The sequence below is a fragment of the Aquarana catesbeiana genome, linkage group LG05, assembly GCF_042186555.1.
Source record: "Aquarana catesbeiana isolate 2022-GZ linkage group LG05, ASM4218655v1, whole genome shotgun sequence".
NCBI classification, from domain to species: domain Eukaryota; kingdom Metazoa; phylum Chordata; class Amphibia; order Anura; family Ranidae; genus Aquarana; species Aquarana catesbeiana.
The window spans coordinates 165,399,727-165,422,116 of record NC_133328.1 but is presented as its reverse complement, the minus strand read 5'-3'; the positions used below and the strand labels follow the sequence as shown (position 1 = coordinate 165,422,116).

Genomic DNA, 22,390 nt, shown 5'->3' with positions numbered 1-22,390 from the left:
GACTCAGGGCTGGAAGGCTGGAAGGTCGGTGAGTGTTACCACAGTGAATGGCTGGAGGTGCCAGGGAGTCTGTGAAGGGAACTCTGTTAGTACAGGGTCACTAATGGAGTTTGCATCAATACACACGGTGGATGATGGAGAATCCTGGATCAGAGAAGAGACTATGGGGATGTGTGTGTCAAATCAGTGTGGCCGGGAACACGTGATTTGCAAGTTAGACTGGCTGGGAGCAGTAGCCCATTTCCTAGAACATAGATTTTAACCTACTAGGCCTCCGGGGAGAGGTTCTGCAGACCTCAGGCCTAGTTGCAACGAGTCACCAGAGCCAGTAGAGGGGCTTATTCAGAGTGAGTTCTTCATACCCATTAGAAGAGGATGTGTTATACCCTAATGTAACTACAAGTTGTGCAGGAGGAAACCAAGAGTGCAAGGAGAAGCAAGTTTGGGCTGGTGGTGAAGAGAACTAAGACCATTACTTCTACACGGTCAAAAGTGAGGTTTCTGTCCCGGTGATGGATGGAGAACTCTTAGTTAACAGTAGTCTGCATGGAGATGCAGGGAGCAATAGTCTGCATAGGAGATGCAGAGGGAGTAACAGTCTGCAGGGAGCTGCAGGGGAAGATTTCTACTTAGTCAAGTGTTCACATCCTATCTTCAGGCTCTAATTATCATCAAAGTATATTGAAACCTGTAAACATGATGGCAATGATTTATCCTATGGGCATCCCATATCCCAATCCCTATCCGAGTTGTACCTCCCAATAAAACAACAAAAACAAAGCTTGCAAATGACTGTTCATTGTCTCTGGAAAGGATGTATGAAGTCTGGCAGTGGGATGATTTGGCGGATTGTTTGTCAGTAGTGCTCACACCATGGCTACATGTACATTATTATACATATCATAAATAAATAACACATCCCCTGAAAATAAGCCCTAGTGTGTTTTTTGTAGCCAAAATTAATACAAGACCCAGTCTTATTTTCGGGGAAACATGGTATATGCACTTTATATTGCACTCTTTGCACTTCTAAGAGAGTGTAACTTCAGTTTCTTCTCTCGCCCATTATATGTGATGAATTATAAGTGATGTAATATTTGTACCTTGTGCACAATTTGTTTTTGCTGTTTCACATTGTACTTGTTGCACTTTATGTTACATGTTTAAAGGCGCTGCTTTGTTTTCTACTTATAAAAGGAATTGGTATCACAATTTTTAGCCGGCTGATTTTAGGTTTATAAACTTAGCGTGGATTTTCTATATTTTTTTTGCTATAAAACAGTGACCGGTACAGTAACTATCAATGAATATTAATATATAATATATTATATAATATATATAATATGTTAATTTCACTAGTAAGTCACATGCCTTTGATTCTTCTTATAGGCCCTGAGGTTGTGGTTCAGAATGTGTTTGAAGAGGAGGCCTATTGCGGGGTTTTTCTTCCTGTTTGCCTTTTCTTTGGTGATAATTAACAGTTTTCCTGCATTGCCAGCAGACATAGCTGAAAACATTGATTTCCAGCAGAAAATACAACACAGGAAAGTGGTTCGACACAAAAGGCTATGGGCTGACACTATGGTCTTCATCCCTAAACTTGCTCAAAATAATAACCACAGAAGCTGGGAGTCTGGCCTGCAGAAAAACCACCAAGACGCGCATAAACATACTAACAGCAGCCGCGACTGCAAGGAGAAGAAGAGTTTAGAACAGCTTAGCAAGCAACCACAAAGGAAAACTAACCATTATAAAACCAAAGATAAAGAGTCTATGGTCAAAAAACCTTCACATACTGTAAGAAATGCCACAGGAATTAGACCAAAGAATATTACACTAGCAGCCAATGAAAATAAATTTGTAGAAAGGTTTCCAGAAGATCAGATACGTCTCCTTACTGGCAAGGATCTCCAAAACCTGAAACAAAGGAACATCTTTCCTAAACCTATGTTGCATAAGATTAAGCCAGTACAAACTGTTAAAAGTAAAGTGCGCATCAAACTTAAAAATGACTCCCCAGTTCTGCCAGGTATGCAGAAAACTGATGAACACGTAGTTCTATTAGATAAGTTTCCAACCTCATCGAAAGCAGACGCTGTGAAGAATGGGGAAAGTGCCAGAGAAAACTTGAGCAGTAAAACTGTTTTTTTCCAGGATACTTTACTAAAACAAAAAACACATTTAAGATCAGACTGCTTGAAATTGAATTTAAAGCCACCACCAGTAAAAAGTGAAGGATTCCTAGAAAATTCTCCCCCGTGGTTTTCTTCTGATGATTTACAGAAGATGAAGTTATTGGCAGAGGGTGAGATTGTTGCAAAGTCCAGGATTCCTGCACATGGACAGGTTCTTAAAGCTGCTTTGTGTCAAAGCCAGCTAGAAGGCAGTTGCCAGAGAAAGAGTCACTGCGCACAGGGGTCCTGTGGATTAATCAAAAGACCCAGTGATTTATATGAGGTGTTAGCATTTCACCTTGATAGAGTGTTAGGACTGAATCGCAGTCTTCCAACTGTCGCTCGGATATTTACAAGTGACTTACTGCCATATAAGTACACAAATGGTGCTGCAAGGCCTATTGTATGGTGGGATCCAGACATCAAGCACTTAAATGACACTAACAATGACCAGAACTCTCATGATGTAGGTTGGTTGGCATATCAGGAAATGCTGAAACACAGATGTGGCATGGAAGACTCTGTCACACCTATTGATACTCCACCATGCGTGGGCATCAAGCACACAGAATGGGCCAAGTTGGGTTTGTTTGATTTTCTCCTGCAGGTATGATGTTTTATGTCCATTCAGATCAGTAAACTGTATACACATAAGCATCTTAAAGGAAAATTTGGAAGACAATGATCAATGTATAAATTTTGTTAGTGGTTCTCAATCTCAGTCCTCAAGTACCCCCAACGATCCATGTTTTCAGGTTTTCCTTTACTTTGCACAGCTGCTTTAAATCAATATCAATGACATGGTATTAAGAGGAGCTATTTTATCTAAGGGAAGTTACCAAAACATGGCCCGTTGGGGATACTTGAGGACTGAGGTTGAGAACCACTGAACTAAGTGTTAAACAGAATGACTAGATATATAGGCAGGTTCTCAATGAACGTATTATCATGAGAAATCAGTGTTGCATCATTGGCTCAACTTGCACTAAAAAAAAAAAAAATTCCCCAGCAAGCCAACACTGGAAACACATGTTGTTCTCCACCTATATTTATATGACTGTAAACTTTTATATTGGCAGCCATTTAAAAAATGAAATACTTTTTTTATTACATTTGAGTTGGCCAGATAAGGGCACTATACCAGTTAACCCCCCCCCCCCTATGTTCTTTCTATACAATGCCCAATTTCCTGTGGGCCAGAAATGCTCCTAGTGTTTATTTAATTAAAATATCAGCTATTTTATATACTTTTGTATTGCTTCTTTTCAACGCACATTTACTTGAAAAAGACAAAAAGCAGCAGGTTTGTTAAATCCTGTGTGTAAATTCCAAAACAATTTTCATTATGTTTGGCAATTATGCCTCGCTGTATACTTTTCTTAAGCAAATCTTTTTTTTTTTTTTTTGCGAATCTGTTGCAATGTTTCATACCTCAAGATCATGCCAGTAAAATCACTTCCTTCTGCAGGCTGACAACACAAAGTCACTGCATTGCAATAAGCAGTGTTGTCAGCCTATTGCTGTTAATTGGCAGGATCCCCAGGTAATAAACTTTGCAACAGAGTCACAAAAAACGATTTGCTTAAAATGTATGTAAAGGCAAAAGAAAAAATACACATTTAGTACATCTCTGAAATATATGCTCATTTCACTATGTGTTTATCCCTTAAAGTGATATTAAACCCTTGTTTTTAAATTAAAATAACAATAATGTTATACTTACCTGCTCTGTGCAATGCTTTTGCACAGAGCAACCCCGATCCTCTTCTTCTGGGGTCCCCTGCTGGCACTCCAGGCCCCTCCTCTTCGGCGAGTGCCACCGCGGAAACCTGCTTTCCATGGGGGCACCCCTGCATGCTCACTCACAAACTGCCCTGTCTGCATTTATTGACACAGAGTGGGTGGATCGGCCCTCCCCCTCCCTCGTCACATCATTTGATTGACAGCAGGGGAAGCCAATGGCTTCCCCTGCTATCAATCTGCCCAATGAGGAGGGAGACAGCAGCAAGAGCAATCGCTCTCGTGCACATCGCTGGATCAGATCAGGCTCAGTAAGAAAAAGGGTGGGACTAGGGGGATGCTGCAGCATAGAATGCTTTTTTTAACCATAGAATGCATTAGGGTAAAAAACCTTAAGGCTTTAGAACCACTTTAAAACATGTGGCAAGTACAGCAAAATAACTGTGATGTATCAGAAATATAGTGTGCTCCTGCCTTCCTCTTTGACATTACAACACAGCTCTGAATTCCTAAGCATGTGTAGTCAGCCATGTCTACTTCATTTGTGATGTATTACAATAAGCTCAGACCTCTCCTCATCTCCATCCCCCACCTCACATTTATAACCCATTCTTGTGCACAGGCAAAGAGCACAGGAAGTTATCGGCTCACAAGATTCCTGACAAAATCAATGTGTATTTTTTTGCACTCATCGAACAGATTTGTAAAAACTTTTGTCAATCTTGGGAACTTACCGGAATTGACCCAGTAATGCCAGAATTTTGTTCTGGTTGCCAGGTAATTTCTGTATTCGTTACATCTCTGCAATTCCTAAATTTCCTGGAGATGTAAACAAAGGTCAGCATGCATGAAGTCATTTTAGAGTCATGTTTTTATTGCTTTTAACAGAATACAATATACACAGATAACTTTCAGATGTCCACAACATAGGGTAATACAATGCAAGTCACACTTTCCGTTTATCGTTGGAAACATTTCCAGTGTAGACACTAACATACCGTCGCCTTCTAGGAGCAGATGGTGATACTCTATACGAGGAGCAGTGAGGACCAATAATATTGTATAGTACGACATCTGACTGTGTAATAAATAAAAAAGAAAAACCGAAAGGGGGAGAGAGGGGGAAAAAAAGACGAAGTCATTTTAATGCATGTTGCACTCTTTATTCACTGGCTGCCTGGAGAGGAGGAGGAGCTGTGCAGGAACAAAATGGACAGGATAAAGGTTAGTTGCCCCAGTAGGCGAAACTATAAAAGCCACCATCACCCCCAAGCTTTTCCACTGGCAGGATCGGGAACACTGGAAATTGAAGATTCCAGCAATACCACCAAAGAAGTAAGTGCCTGATTGCGTGACATTGGATAAATGTTAGCTCAGTGGTAGTTCTTCTCAGTGAGTTCATTCTACTCCAGAAGTTCTGTTTAAGGACTTTCTGGCCCACTTTTATTAAAGAGAATGAAAAGCTCACACAGAAATGAGTTGCTCATGCAGGTTTTCCACCAAAACTTAATCACAAGCCAACATACTTCAGCCATTTGGCTCTTGCCACACAACTGCTTCTGGCCTCAAGCCAAGGCCATAGGTATGATTCCCCTGACCAATGCACACAGCTACTTCAAGCTCTTCAATGCACACAGCTCCAGTTTTGTTTCCTCCAGATAATCTTCTTTCCCAAACTCAACACACACAGCTAGTAGCACAGAGCAATACTGACTCACGCCCATCTCCTAAGGTGAAGCCCTCTTGTTTCCTGGACAGATACCTCCTATCTCTTGAGTAGGGATGGGCCGAACACCCCCCGTTCGGTTTGCACCAGAACATGCGAACAGATAAAAAATTTGTTCGAACACGCGAACACCGTTAAAGTCTATGGGACACGAACATGAAAAATCAAAAGTGCTAATTTTAAAGGCTTATATGCATGGTATTGTCCTAAAAAGTGTTTGGGGACCTGGGTCCTGCCCCAGGGGACATGTATCAATGCAAAAAAAAGTTTTAAAAACGGCAGTTTTTTCGGGAGCAGTGATTTTAATAATGCTTAAAGTGAAACAATAAAAGTGTAATATTCCTTTAAATTTTGGGAAAGCCATAGGGATGTCCCCGTGCGTCAGGGGGGCGGACCAGGTGGCCCCGTCCCCCTCTGTTGCTATGGGGAAAGCCATAGGGATGTCCCCGTGCGTCAGAGGGGGGCGGGGTCCCCCGGCGACGACACCGTGTGGCCCTGCCCACAGTTTTAAAAGAGCTGTCACCTGCAAGGACGCATCATATGGCGTATGCCTCCCATGGAGGCAGATCTTCTTTATTTTTTTTTCGGTCCGTCGGCGGAGGTGAATGGACTACGTGGGACAGTTTTAATTGTTTTATTTTTTAATAGTAAAGTAAACAACACAGTACGGCAGTGCTAAAAAATGTGAATGAAGATATCAATTAAGATAATAAAGGACTTCTCCCATGGTGTGTGTTTTTTTTTTACCATTTTCACACCTTTTTTGTGAAATGGTATGGGTACAATGTACCCGTTAACCATTTCAAACGGGGGGCGGGATCTGGGGGTCCCCTTGTTAAAGGGGGCTTCCAGATTCTGATAAGCCCCCCTCCCGCAAAACCCAACAACCACCGGGCAAGGGTTGTGGGGATGAGGCCCTTCTCCCCATCAACATGGGGACAAGGTGCTCTGGGGGGCTATCCCAAAGCACCCTTCCAATGTGGCCTGGTACGGTTGAGGAGGGGGAGGGGCGCGCTCTCATCCCCCCCTCTTTTCCTGTGGCCTGCCAGGTTGCATGCTCGGATAAGGGTCTGGTATGGATTTTTGGGGGGACCCCACACCATTTTTTTAAAAATTTTGGCGTGGGGTTCCCCTTCAAATCAGGTCTGGTATGGAATTTAGGGGGAACCCCATGCATTTTTTTTTTTTAATTTTGGTTCGGGGTTCCCCTGTGGGGGAATCCCATGCCATTTTTATCTATGAACTTTTATGTGTATTGCCGGACCGACAATTCATTATAGCCGCGAGTAGTTTTAAATGACTTTTTTTCCTTTAGAAATGTCATTTTGCTGTGAGACTTTTCTAAACACGGGAAACGTGTGCCACTTTACAGGCATACTATAGACACCCCCCAGGTATGAAATTTAAAGTAATATCACACTTTTATTGTTTCACGTTAAGCATTATTAAAATCACTGCTCCCAAAAAAACTGTCGTTTTTTAAACTTTTTCTGCATTGATACATGTCCCCTGGGGCAGGACCCAGGTCCCCAAACACTTTTTATGACAATAACTTGCATATTAACCTTTAAAATAAGCACTTTTGATTTCTCCCATAGACTTTTAAAGGGTGTTCCGCGGCTTTCTAATTTGCCGAACACCCCAAATTGTTCGCTATTCGGCGAACAGCCAATGTTTGAGTCAAACTCATGTTCGACCCGAACATAAAGCCCATATCTACTCTTGAGTAGGCACCAAACTATTCTCAGGTCCTAGATTATAAAGGCTGTAAACACCTGCCCACACCCTGCTGGTCTCTGGCAAGTTCTACAGACTGGATTGAAGACTTCTTCCTACCCAAAGCATTTTGAAGTCTTTTTGGCTCACTTTTAGTAAAGAGAATGCAAAGTTCATACAGAAATTAGCTTGTGCAGTTTTTCCACCGAAACTTAATAACAAGCCAACATACTTCAGCCTCTTGGCTCTTGCCACACAACTGCTTCTAGCCTCAAGCCTAGGCCATAGGTATGATCCCCCTGACCAATGCACACAGCTACTTTAACTCGAGCTCTTCAATGCACACATTTTCCTTCAAGCTCTTCAATGCACACAGCTCCTCTGACCCCAATCCTCAGGCCCTTGTTTGTTTCCTCCAGATAATCTTCTTTCTCAAACATAACACACACAGCTAGTAGCACATAGAGATACTGACACACGCCTGTCTCCTAAGCTGAAGCCCTCTTGTTTCCTGGACAGATACCTCCTATCTCTCGAGTGGGCACCAAACTATTCTCAGGTCCTAGATTATAAAGGCTGTAAACACCTGCCCACACCCTGCTGGTCTCTGGCAAGTTCTACACAATGGGTTGGAGACTTCTTCCTACCCAAAGCATTTTGAAGTCTCTGAGATCCAGGGCCAGAAAAAAAGTCACTCAAAACTGACTTTCTTGAGCCACTTAAACTATATTGTTGAGAATCCTTTATCCCTTTCTCCTGTGTTTTCACAGTGCCAGGGCTTCGCATGGCCACAATGTGTATGCAGTATGTATGTTGTATGCATGTGCATATATGTTGTATGTAGTGTGTATGTGTATTGTATGCAGTACATACAGTATGTTGTGTATAGTGTGTATGTATGTTGAATGCAATGTGTATGTATGTTGTATATACAGATTGTATCTGTATAAAATGTGTATGTAAGTTGTTTGCACCATGTATGTATAATTTATGCATATATATGTATGTTGTATGCAGTGTGTATGTGTGTATGTGCACTGTGTATGTTGTATGCATGTATATGTAGTATGCAGTGTATATATGTGTGCATAGGTGGTACTGCTGTGACTTCCACACTCTATATAAGAAGCTTCCAGAGCATAGGGTGGGAGTTTCAAATCGCCCTGAATATTTATCAGGTTTCTGGCCAATCCCTGGAGGGAAAGTTTCCAGAAGGGGGCCAGAGTGTGTATAACAATTCTGAGACACTTGAGAGCAGGGTTCCTTTTCCCCCAGTAGTGTTCCAGAGGTGCAGAGGCTGCTGCTCCCAGGCAGCCCATCGACTCAACAACTGCTCTAAGAGGCTTTAGAGATGTAGGATCAAGGGCTTAAATAGACTTTGCTTGAAGCTGACTGTAGAACCACACCACAAAAAGGATTTGATCCTGAGAGGCACCATCTCACTCACTGGGTTGTGTCTGGAGGAAGCCAGAAGGAGCTAGCTGTCCTGGGGACTTGTGAGTAGTGACCTTAAGTTGATCCCTGAGGTTAAGTGCTGGATACTGCACTGGATACCAAATGTTGCCCACTGACGCAGGGTAACCAGATGCCCAAATTCTTGCCCCAAGGCCCACAGCTGTGGGGCTTTAGACTGTTCACTATTAATCATTACCACTACTGCTAGAAGACTGTTCTCTGATTACTGGCTACTACTGAGCATATTTTGGAGTATCCCATGCACCAACCCCTCTCCAGTTACAAGTTATTGATGCAATAAACTCCAAAAAGATAATCCCTGTTGTTGAGTGTATGGACTGTTGCTTGAGTGGTTGGTGCTATTTGTGCTATTTCGGTAAGAACCAGTAAAAAACCAGCAGCCCCTGCGGGGGTAGTGCTACATACTTTAAGAAAACTGTATACAGTGAAGTATGCTGCCAAACATAACAAAAAAATTATTTTGGGTTTACATACACATATAATAGCTATTAAAAAGAGCTATTTTGTAGTAAAGATGATCTTAAAGGGGTTGTAAACCCTTGAGGTTTTTCACCTTAATACATTCAATGCATTAAGGTGAAAAACCTCCTTTGATGCAGCTGCCCCCCAGAGCTTTTACTTACCTGAACCCGGTCTTTCCAGTGACGGGGACAAGCACACCAGCTCCAGCCGGTGTCTCGGGTCCTGATTGGATAGATTGATAGCAGCACAGCCATTGGCTCCTGCTGCTGTCAATCAAATCCAACAATGCGGGAGCCGCGGGGTCGAGTCCTGCTATCTGTGTCAATAGACGCAGCAGCAGGACACGGGAGCATGCCCGCACAAGTGCCCCGAGGGAGAGCGTCTCTCCAACGGTGCACTCGAGAAGAGGAGGAGCCAGGAGCGCCTCTGAGGGACTCCAGTAGAGGAGGATCAGGGGCCACTCTGTGCAAAACCAACTGCACAGAATAGGAAAGTATGACATTGTTTGTTTAAAAAAAAACAAAAACTAACCTTTAGTCATCCTTTAAGTAAAAACCTTTGTGGTAGCAGTTTAGGCATCTTGGTTTTCATATGCCCCCTGTTCAAATCAATAACCTAATCAAAGTTGCAGCTGCTGCAATAGCTGTAGTTAAGACACCGAAACCTGAAATGAAGGAGACTTCAACAATATGCATTTTTAGGTGGACCAACAATTATTGTGTTCCCATGCATTTAGGTTCCTCTTTAAAATATACATAGTATCAACCTGTACAGCTGGTAGTATCTATTTGCTATTTTACTCTAATATATTTCCTGCAAAGCCTGCACTACATCAGGTCTATGAAGTTATTCAAGATCAGTACTGGGATGCGTGTTTTCATAAAGTACAAACAGGGGGCACATGGTAGTAATTCAGCTAAGCGTTTCCTTCTGGACTGTTTTACTACGAAGTTATACAGAAGTTATTGAGGTAAACTTTGCATTCTTTTTGAAGTCATTTCCCTAGAGGCACTGTTGGATTACTGTTTTTGCTCCTGCAAATAAAAGCAGTTAAAGATAACTCAAGTCAAAAATATTTAAAGTAAACCTGCGTTGCCTCTTTGATTTTTGTTGGCTTTATAAAGGTACTGGTAGGTTGGAGGAGATCACCACAGACTGATGATTCTTAAACTTATAGGTTCCAGCAGAGGAAATAGGGCTCAGCCATGTTATATTATGGATATTACGTTGTACTACTCCTGAGATGAGCTGGCACTGAAAGTGCGGCTGTGATTCCCCATCCTAGTAGAGTAGATGGCCCGCAAAGTGATCTACACTTATACCTAATAGCTAAAGAATATCTTCACAAGCGCATTGATTCTGGCTTTTTTTCTGCTGTTATTATTGCCCAACATTGTGTCCTCCTCTGCCATCCTCTTTTCCTTTGGCATTGGGAGCCTGGTTGTGTTTTCCAGGTACTTGAAGCTGGCCCCTGATGATGTGCTGTCGGATCAATCTTCAGGGGCTGTGTACCCCTGCTTTTACGGCCTCCTGGGATCACTTAGATCACTGAAGACGTTGTGTCTCCTTAAGTGATTTCCAGCTTCCTGGGGCATTGGCCAGGTATGTCATATATATATATATAGTTACCTGTAACTATGTATAACATACTGATGCCTGCAACTTCCTATGTGTAAAGGGGGGGGATAAAAAAGGTAGAAAATGTTATCATGAAATTGAGCATACAGAAACAATACAAAATGCAAAAGAGATTGCACTCTGTAAGGGTGTGAGAGAGGTTTATAAAGAATATGGGAGGAAAAGTTAGAATCTGTATTTTTTGCTAGAAAATGACTTAGAACCCCCAAATGTTTTATATATAGATATATATAGATATATATATCTATATATATCTATATATATATTTTAGCAGAGACCCTAGAGAATAAAATGGCGATTGTTGCAATATTTTATGTCACACACGGTATTTGCGCAGCGGTCTTTCAAATGCAATTTTTTGGGAAGAAATACACTTTCATGAATTAAAAAAAAAACAGTAGAGTTAGCCAATTTTTTGTATAATGTGAAAGATGATGTTACACCGAGTAAATAGATACCTAACATGTCATGCTTTAAAATTGCGCACACTAGTGGAATGGCGACAAACTAAGGTACTTAAAAATCTCCATAGGCGACGTTTTAAACATCTCTACAGGTTAGCAGTTTAGAGTTACAGAGGAGGTCTTATGCTAGAATTATTGCTTCATGAACAATTATATTCTAGCAATCAGAGATTGCATATTTATGAAAGATTTTTCTAAAGAAAGATAATGGACATACATGTTATCTCCATTTATAGCTTAACGCCTTGGTTAGGCATTTGGAAAGCTCATGATCGCAAGTATGCATTGGGAGCTTACCGATCACCACTGGCTACCGTGCTGGGAGAATACAGGGAACCCGCTCTCAGCACGGTAAGTTGTTTACACTGGGCCGCATATACATACAGTATCTCACAAAAGTGAGTACACCCCTCACATTTTTGTAAATATTTTATTATATGTTTTCATGTGACAACACTGAAGAAATGACACTTTGCTACAATGTAAAGTAGTGAGTGTACAGCTTGTATAACAGTTTAAATTTGCTGTCCCCTCAAAATAACTCAACACACAGCCATTAACCACTTCCCGCCCGCCCTATAGCGGATTGACGTCCGGGAAGTGGTTCAGTTATCCTGACTGGGCATCATATGACGTCCAGCAGGATAACATGCCGCCGCGTGCCCGCGGGGGCGCGCATCGCGGCGATCGGTGGAGCAGTGTGTCAGCCTGACACACCGGTACACCGATCTTGGTAAAGAGCCTCCGGCGGAGGCTCTTTACCATGTGATCAGCCGTGTCCAATCACGGCTGATCACGATGTCAATAGGAAGAGCCGTTGATCGGCTTTTCCTCACTCGCGTCTGACAGACGCGAGTAGAGGAGAGCCGATCGGCGGTTCTCCTGACAGGGGGGGCTGATTGTTTATCAGTGCAGCCCCCCCTCAGATCACCACACTGGACCACCAGGGATCTCCACTAGGACCACCAGGGAAGGGGCAACATGTGGATGGCCAGGTATGTACCCCATGGCCATCCACATGTGCCCAATGTGCCCAATCTGTGCCAATCAGTGCCCACAAATGGGCACTGATTGGCACCAACATGTTTCAGGTCTGCCCAGCAATGCCACCAATAAGTTTATTCAGTGCCACCAATCAGTGTCATCAGTGCCACCTGTCAGTGCCCATCGGTGCCACCTGTCAGTGCCCATCTGTGCCCATCAGTGCCCACCTATCAGTGCCCATCAGTGCCACCTATCAGTGCCACCCATAAGTACCCATCAGTGCCACCCATAAGTACCAATCAATGCCACCTACGAGTGCCCATTAGTGCCGCCTATGAGTGCCCATCGGTGCCACCTATGAGTGCCCATCAGTGCCGCATACCAGTGCCACCTATCAGTGCCCATCAGTGCCGCCTATCAGTGCCCATCATCAGTGCCACCTCATTGGTGCCACCTCATCGGTGCCCGTCAGTGCCCGTCAGTGCAGCCATATCAGTGCCCATCATTGAAGAAGAAAACGTACTTATTTACAAAAAATTTTAACAGAAACAAAGAAAAACTTTTTTTTTCAAAATTTTCGGTCTTTTTTTATTTGTTGCGCAAAAAAAAAAAAAAAACACAGAGGTGATCAAATACCACCAAAAGAAAGCTCTAGTTGTGGGAACAAAATGATAAAAAATTTGTTTGGGTACAGTGTTGTATGACCGCGCAATTGTCATTTAGATTGCAACAGTGCTGAAAGCTGAAAATTGGCCTGGGCAGGAAGGTGTCTAAGTGCCTGGTATTGAAGTGGTTAAAGACATTATATATCACAACGGCTAAATCTGTGTCTGTAGTGCATGTTCAAACCTCAATACCATAAATAATAACATGTTATTCGATTTTTACTCCAGGAGTATATCATGAGTTTGGAAATTCTAGATAAATGCCTAAATAACGCATTCCAATTTAACTAAATTAACTAAACTAGATTTAAGTCAACGAAAATGTACCGGAGATTTTAGTGAAAAATGAATGAAAATTTAAATAGATTTTCGTCATAGTTTTCGTCAATTGACTTCTTATTTTAATTTTGTTTAGTTTTCATCACAGAGAGCTGCCGAAAACTGTGATGAAAATATTTTTGTCTACAAAATTAACACTGCCCCCTCCCTTGCTGGGACATTGTATTCTGACAGCTGCACCCACCTAATTGACTGCAGTCGATGATTGAGAACATTTTTCCAATATGTCCCTTCAACAGACGTTGGTCTAAAAAACGACTTCTGTTGAGCAGGGAAAGCAACACACTGATTGAAATTCAGCTGGTCCCCGGTAAACTGGCAGTGTATGGCCAGGTTTACTTCACTGTCCATGTCCCTTGATGTTGCCACTTCTAGGATTGATGATCAGTGGATCCAGTGCTGCATTCTGTGCAATACCAACCCTCTGAAAGAGGACCGTCCACCTCTGCAGGGAAGAAGATAGAAGATCCAGGACCATGGATTTAGGTAAGTAAAGTAGGTTATATATTAGTTACATAGTCGTAGCGGTTGAATAAAGATACAGGTCTATCAAGTTCAATATGTATGTGTGCGCGCATGTCCCCATCACTGTATATTACATTTGCTGACAAAAACAGCTTATAGTTTTCTGAGATCATCTACATTACAATCCTCTGACTGTGAAAGGGAGTTCCACATCTTTATCACTTTTCCAGAACTCCTTATGCAGTTTAAGTTTAGGTAACTTAGCAATAAGTTGAAGGAGGTGAGATGAGGGGGCAAAGAGGAGGGTGGAAGTGCCTGGAATATAATTTTAAATATACTTTTGTAATTGGAAATAGTATAATAGTAGTGTTGCTCTGTATACTTTTTTCACTGCAGGATTAGTAGGGTGTAGGTCCTTAGGCCTGCCCTGAAAGTCTTGGGAAGGGGTGGACATGGCCTTCTTGCCTAGTTTGCCCTCTCTCATGGGGTCTCCCTTTGGGAGAGCCCCACCTAGTACTTGGGGTTGGTCTGTTTCTGCAGACCTCACAGAGAACGGGGTCCATCTAGTTTCGGATAGGTGGGCCAGTGAAGTATCTCAGTCCCTGTCAGTAGTCTTGCTCCCCAGGGGATCAGGGTAAGGGTCCTTCATCTTCAGAGGAGGACCAAGTGTACACCCTGTGCACTTTTTTGTGTTTTCACAATTTGTGTGTGCACTTTATTTTTGCACTGAGTGTTAGTTTGAGTGTATTTGACACACCACGGGTTTAAAAAAAAAAAAAAAAATTGTTTTGATCTGTTTTTATATAATAAGCATTGAGCTATATATTAAATATATACAGTATATTGCATCAAACATAGCTCTCTTTTTTAGATATAGCTTTCCAAACTCTTTGTTTCCAATTCCCCTTTATCGCAGCACTAAGTGGATTTCACATACTTGTTAAATATGGCTTGCTTTTCAGTGCATCCCCCCACCCAGACAGCTAAATGGTCCTTTCCCATGAATCTGTGCAATGTTAACTGCTATGGGAGAGTTTCTAGCTGAACACACATTCTGTGTGTGCTCACTGGTATAAAGTATGGCAGTCTTCCTAAACCAGCAGGCTCTATTTGCTTCTCAACCGCTCTTTAAACAGAGGGCAGAGCAGAGCAGAGAAGCAAGTGTTGTCTTTTGTCTGGACTCATGTTACTAAGCTTCATTTATTTCATGGTGTTTACATTGCATCCCAGACTGTCAAAGATTCATTCTTAGAGCTCCCCGCCATACTCTGAAGATACTGGCAGGTCAGACTTCCTAGAAAGGGAGGACAACAAACTTGTATTTTCTGGGTTCAATTAAGTGCAATTACTGTGTGTTGTCTGTAAAAAAAAAAATGTAGCAGTGTCTGCAAATAACCATACAAACATTCTAGTAAAGAAATCACTTTGGGAAATTTGTCCATGTTCATTTATACTTCAGAAATTTTTAACATTCTGAAAAATATATAAGTTACATAGTCTGGTTGAAAAAAGACACCATCTAGTTCAACCAGTAAAAGGGGGAAAAATGACAATCCCATATACACAATCCTATACCCACAGTTATATATGTATTATTATTATACAACATATTACAAAAGTATTGGGCCGCCTGCCTTTACACGCACACAAACTTTAATGGCATCACAGTCTTACGCCCCGTACACACGGTTGGACTTTGTTCAGACATTCCGACAACAAAATCCTAGGATTTTTTCCGACGGATGTTGGCTCAAACTTGTCTTGCATACACACGGTCACACAAAGTTGTCGGAAAATCCGATCTTTCTAAACGCGGTGACATAAAACACGTACGTCGGGACTATAAACGGGGCAGTGGCCAATAGCTTTCATCTCTTTATTTATTCTGAGCATGCGTGGCACTTTGTCCGTCGGATTTGTGTACACACGATCGGAATTTCCGACAACGGATTTTGTTGTTGGAAAATTTTATATCCTGCTCTCAAACTTTGTATGTCGGAAAATCCGATGGAAAATGTGTGATGGAGCCTACACACGGTCGGAATTTCCGACAACAAGGTCCTATCACACATTTTCCGTCGGAAAATTCGACCGTGTGTACGGAGCATAAGTCCGTAGGGTCAAATATTGAGTTGGCCGACCCTTTGCAGTTATAACAGCTTCAACTCTTCTGGGAAGGCTGTGCACAGGGGCGTTGCTAGGTGTACAAAAGATCTGGGGCTAGAGCCAATAGCAGCGAAGTAGAGAAAGTCATATATATATATATATATATATATATATATATATATATATATATATATATATATATATATATATATATATATATATATATTATTGTATTGTAACTGTATTGTCTCTTTTTATATTGTAAAGTGCTGTGTAAACTGTTGGCGCTATATAAATCCTGTATAATAATAATAATATATATATATTACATTATATATATTATCATTACATCAGGGTCCCCAGAGCTCCCCTCATTACATCAGGGCTTCAAGAGAGCCTCCCCCTTACATAAGGGTCCTCAGCCTCCCCTTACATCAGAGTCCCCAGAGAGCCCCCCTTACATCAGGGTCCAAGGAGAGCCTCCTTTTACATCAGGGTCCCCAGAGAGCCTCCCCCTTACATCAGGGTTCCCAGAGAGCCCCCCCCCCTTACATCAGGCTCCCCAGAGAGCCCCCCTTACATCAGGGTCCCAGAGAGCCTCCACCTTGCATTAGGGTCCCCAGAGAGCCCCCCCTTACATCAGGGTTCCCACAGAGCCTTCTCTTACATCAGGGTCCCCAGAGAGCCCCCCCTTACATCAGGGTCCCCAGCGAGCCTTCCAACTTACATCAGGATCCCCAGAGAGCCCCCCTTACATCGGGGTCCCCAGAGAGCCCCCCTTACATCGGGGTCCCAGAGAGCCTCCACCCTGCATTAGGGTCCCCAGAGAGCCCCCCCTTACATCAGGGTCCCCAGCGAGCCTTCCAACTTACATCAGGGTCCCCAGAGAGCCCCCCTTACATCGGGGTCCCCAGAGAGCCTCCACCCTGCATTAGGGTCCCCAAAGAGCCCCCCCTTACATCAGGGTTCCCAGAGAGCCTTCTCTTACATCAGGGTCTCCAGAAAGCCCCCCCCTTACATCAGGGTCCCCAGAGAGCCTTCCAACTTACATCAGGGTCCCCAGAGAGACCCCCTTAAATCGGGGTCCCCAGAGAGCCCCCCTTACATCAGGGTCCCCAGAGAGCCTCCTCTTACGTCAGGGTCCCCAGAGAGCCCCCCTTACACCAGGGTCTCCAGAGAGCCTCCCTACTTACATCAGGGTCCCCAGAGAGCCCCCCTAAATCAGGGACCCCAGAGAGCCTCCCTTACATCATGGTCCTTATGGGTTGGAAACATAACCCCTTGCCCAAATAATAGGGGAGTTCCCCATTAAAGCAGTTTTAGTTACTGCTTGTATTATTAGGAAAGGTTTTAATAAAATATTTTTTCCTTTATCCTCAGAGATGACTACTTCAGCTTTGGTAACATTTCAGGAAAATGTGACATATTAGTGTAAAAAGAGGTCACACTATAAGCATCCAGCAATCACAGCTGCAAGCAGAATATTTTAGAATCCAATTCACAGCACAGCTACAGTAATTATGCTGGCTTGGCAAGCAGAAAGAGCTACGTCATCTCTGTTTTTCAGGCACAGGGCATAAATCAGTTATATAGGGTTATGGTTTACTTATCTACAGTCTGTACATGGACAGCATAGGACAGATTTTATCGTATTGAAAGAGGAGTTCCAGGTATGGATATTTTTACATAGTAACAATTGTCCAGCTTGGAGCAATATAACTATGCATGTACCATACCCATGGGCAGGGCCAGGGCAAGGGCTGGGCAGGAGGGTTTATTGCAGGGATGTGGGTGCCCTGACCCTAACCCTAAGTTTGGCATCTTTGCCCTGGCCGCTTGCCTGGGCCCCTTGCTGAGTGGCTGCCCTGCTGGATTGTGAACACAGGAGGTCGGCAGTTCAAAGCATTCTCTGATTAAATAAGGTGGGGAGTATGACATCACAGCCCAGCTTCTCTACGTTGTCCAATCAGAGAATGCTTTGCAATCACTGAGAAAATGAATGTCACCTGCACCAAGCAGCTGACTTCCTGTGTTCACTGTGCAGCAGGGTAGCCGCTTGGCATGGAAGCTATTGAAGATCACTGCAATAGTGATGCCTACTATGGTCATTTTCAGCTTATGGAGGAATCCTTCGGGTATGGTACATGCATAGTTACATTGCTCCAAGCTGGACCATTGTAACCAGTGGCGGCCCATGCATTGTGGGTGCACAGGCTCCGCCCCCCTAACACTACAGCCACCCTCCCTATCCATGCACCCGGCCCCTTTCAGGATGCCGGGCGCATAAATTCCTACGGCGGGGATGGGGGGGGTTGAAGCACATGATTAGAGCCAGAGACTGTAATAGGCTTCAAAAAATGGTGGGCTCGGGGTACACTGTGTCCCGATCCCACCCAGTTGTGTGACAATAGCGAATTAATTTTCGCTATTTTCACACTAAATCTTCAACCCCGCCAATTAGGAAGCAGGTGTGAGACCTGTTTCCTGATTGGCCAAAACGTCAGGCGATCCTATTGGACGCCTGAAGTGGAGCCAGGAGCTTCCTATGTGCAAGCATAGGAAAACGGTGTTTAAATCACACATGTGAGGTACTGCGATGATCATTAGAGCGAGAGCAATAATTCTAGCACAAGACCTCCTCTGTAACTCTAAACAGGTACCCCGAGTACCTATTTACTCAGTGTAACATCGGCTTTTTTTCCATTATACAAAAAATTAGGGTAAATATTGTGTTTTGTTTTTTAAAATTCACTAAAATGTATTTTTTCCAAAACAATTGCGTTTGAAAGACCTATGTGACATAACATTTTGCAAGGATCGCCATTTTATTCTCTAGGGTGTCTGCTAAACAATATATAATGTTTGGGCGTTCTAAGTAATTTTCTAGCAAAAAATACTGATTTCAACTTCTAAACAAAAAGTTTTAGAAAATGCCTGGTCTTCAATTAGAGCCAAAAATCCTGGTGTTTTATCATAAATGTCCCCCATTATTACACAGAATAGATACATTTACAAATACGGGATTGTCCTCTTCCCATCTGTGATTCTCATAGCACATTTCTCATTCTGCGCCACCATTTTTTTTGTTATGATGGGACTGGCTGCAAGAATCTGAAACCTGGACCCCTCCGATGACACAGCGCAAGATCTTTCATATGTGAGAGCTCCTCTCTCTCTATCCAACCCGTAGGAGCAAGGTATCACATGAGTTCAGGGATCTGTGGCCCCCTGGTATATAGTATGTGATGTGGCTATCTCCTGGGAGGCTGCAGGAGGAGGCACAAATGCCATTCTCACCTAGGCAAGAGTGAAGGAAGGGAAGGGGTGGCTTAAAAAAAAACAAAAAAAACAAAGAAAAAAGTCAGTTTTTTATATTGTGCAGGGGGGGGGGGGGGGATGAGATTCAAATAGGGCATAATGCCTTTTTAGGGTGAAGGTCCACTGTAATATAAATGTTATAGCCCTCAGAAACAGTTTTAGGGGCTTTTATTAAAGCGAAGGTCCGCCCACCGCCGCAAAAATTAAAAACTAGCAGCTACACATACTGCAGCTGCTGGCTTTTAATAATAGGATACTTACCTGTCCTGGAGTCCAGCGATGTCGGCACCACAGCTGATGTTTCCTTCAGCTGTCAGGTGCTGCCGGCGCCATTGCGGGTAAGGGAACCTGGCAGTGTAGCTTTACGGCTTCATGCCGGGAACCCTACTGCGCATGCGTGAGGTTCCGCTCCTCTCTCCTACTGGCTCGGCGACAGGGGGAAGAGGAGGGAGCCGAGACGTGATGTCAACATCTGTGGCTGTGGCTCCCAAAAGTGGAAACAGGATACCCAGCCCCCCCTCCCCCGAAAGGTGCCAATTGTGGCACCGGGGGGGGGGGGGGGGGAACAAATGAGCGGAAATTCTACTTTTGGGTAGAACTCAGCTTTTAGGTTCAGGATTCTATATTTCTTGCTCGCTATAACAGTGCCATCCAGTGGCCAAACATTTAACAAAGAGTGGAGATGGATTAGAACACCTGTCAGTTTTTATTGCGGTCAGTGCCCCCATTAGTAGAGATTCACCCACTCTATTTGTCCTATTTATCATTATAATTGAAAGTGAAAGTAAAAGAAAATCCCACATTTTGGGTTGTCCCCAGAAAACTAATAGAAGGGAAATCTTCCAATGGGGACACTAGTTCTGGTGGTCCCCAAGGAATTCCCTTAACCACTTCAGCCCCGGACCATTTGGCTGCCTAAAGACCAGAGGACTTTTTCCAATTTGGCACTGCGTCGCTTTAACTGCTACTTGTGCGGTCATACAATGCTGTACCCAAACGAAATTTGCGTCCTTTTCTTCCCACAAATAGAGCTTTCTTTTGATGGTATTTGATCACCTCTGCGGTTTTTATTTTTTGCGCTATAAACGGAAAAAGACCGAAAATTTTGAAAAAAAAAATGTTTTTTACTTTTTGTTATAAAAAAAATCCAATAAACTCAATTTTAGTCATACATTTAGGCCAAAATGTATTCGGCCACATGTCTTTGGTAAAAAAAAATGTCAATAAGTGTATATTTATTGGTTTGCGCAAAAGTTATAGCGTCTACAAGCTAGGGTACATTTTCTGGAATTTACACAGCTTTTAGTTTATGACTGCCTATGTCATTTCTTGAGGTGCTAAAATGGCAGGGCAGTACAAACCCCCCCCAAATTACCCCATTTTGGAAAGTAGACACCCCAAGGAAATTGCTGAGAGGCATGTTGAGTCCATTGAATATTATTTTTTTTTGTCCCAAGTGATTGAATAATGACAAAAAAAAAAAAATTACAAAAAGTTGTCACTAAATGATATATTGCTCACACAGGCCATGGGCATATGTGGAATTGCACCCCAAAATACATTCAGCTGCTTCTCCTGAGTACAGGGATACCACATGTGTGGGACTTTTTGGGAGCCTAGCCGCTTACGGGGCCCCGAAAACCAATCACCTCCTTCAAGATTTCTAAGGGCGTAAATTTTTGATTTCACTCCTCAAAACCTATCACAGTTTTGAAGGCCATAAAATGCCCAGATGGCACAAACCCCCCCCAAATTACCCCATTGTGGAAAGTAGACACCCCAAGCTATTTGCTGAGAGGCATGTTGAGTCCATGGAATATTTTATATTTTGACACAAGTTTCGGGAAAGTGACAATTTTTTTTTTTTTTTTTTGCACAAAGTTGTCACTAAATGATATATTGCTCACACAGGCCATGGGCATATGTGGAATTGCACCCCAAAATACATTTAGCTGCTTCTCCTGAGTATGGGGATACCACATGTGTGGGACTTTTTGGGAGCCTAGCCGCTTACGGGGCCCCGAAAACCAATCACCTCCTTCAAGATTTCTAAGGGCGTAAATTTTTGATTTCACTCCTCACTACCCATCACAGTTTTGAAGGCCATAAAATGCCCAGATGGCACAAACCCCCCCCCAAATTACCCCATTGTGGAAAGTAGACACCCCAAGCTATTTGCTGAGAGGCATGTTGAGTCCATGGAATATTTTATATTTTGACACAAGTTTCGGGAAAGTGACAATTTTTTTTTTTTTTTTTTTGCACAAAGTTGTCACTAAATGATATATTGCTCACACAGGCCATGGGCATATGTGGAATTGCACCCCAAAATACATTTAGCTGCTTCTCCTGAGTATGGGGATACCACATGTGTGGGACTTTTTGGGAGCCTAGCTGAGTACGGGGCCCCGAAAACCAATCACCGCCTTCAGGATTTCTAAGGGTGTAAATTTTTGATTTCACTCTTCACTGCCTGTCACAGTTTCGGAGGCCATGGAATGCCCAGGTGGCACAAACCCCCCCCCCAAATGACCCCATTTTGGAAAGTAGACACCCCAAGCTATTTGCTGAGAGGCATGGTGAGTATTTTTCAGCTCTCATTTGTTTTTGAAAATGAAGAAAGACAAGAAAAAAACTTTTTTTTTTTCTTTTTTCAATTTTTAAAACTTTGTGACAAAAAGTGAGGTCTGCAAAATACTCACTATACCTCTCAGCAAATAGCTTGGGGTGTCTACTTTCCAAAATGGGGTCATTTGGGGGGGGGGGGGGGTTGTGCCACCTGGGCATTCCATGGCCTCCGAAACTGTGACAGGCAGTGAAGAGTGAAATCAAAAATTTACGCCCTTAGAAAGCCTGAAGGCAGTGCTTGGTTTTCGGGGTCCCGTACGCGGCTAGGCTCCCAAAAAGTCACACACATGTGGTATCCCCGTACTCAGGAGAAGCAACAGAATGTATTTTGGGGTGTAATTTCACATATTCCCATGGCATAGCAATATATCATTTAGTGACAACTTTGTGCAAAAAAAAATAAAATTTGTCTCTTTCCCGCAACTTGTGTCACAATATAAAGTATTCCATGGACTCGAAATGACTCTCAGCAAATAGCTTGCGGTGTCT

At 43.0% G+C, this 22,390-nt stretch overlaps 1 protein-coding gene across 1 annotated transcript in view; it reads left to right on the top strand.

Annotated features, from left to right (window-relative positions):
- Window positions 1–22,390, top strand: part of GASK1A (golgi associated kinase 1A) — a 103,585-nt gene that overhangs the window by 59,597 nt on the left and 21,598 nt on the right. The window contains exon 3 of the mRNA XM_073630321.1: window positions 1,390–2,781. Within this exon, the coding sequence (XP_073486422.1) occupies window positions 1,390–2,781 (1,392 nt within the window). The remainder of the gene's footprint in view (window positions 1–1,389; window positions 2,782–22,390) is intronic.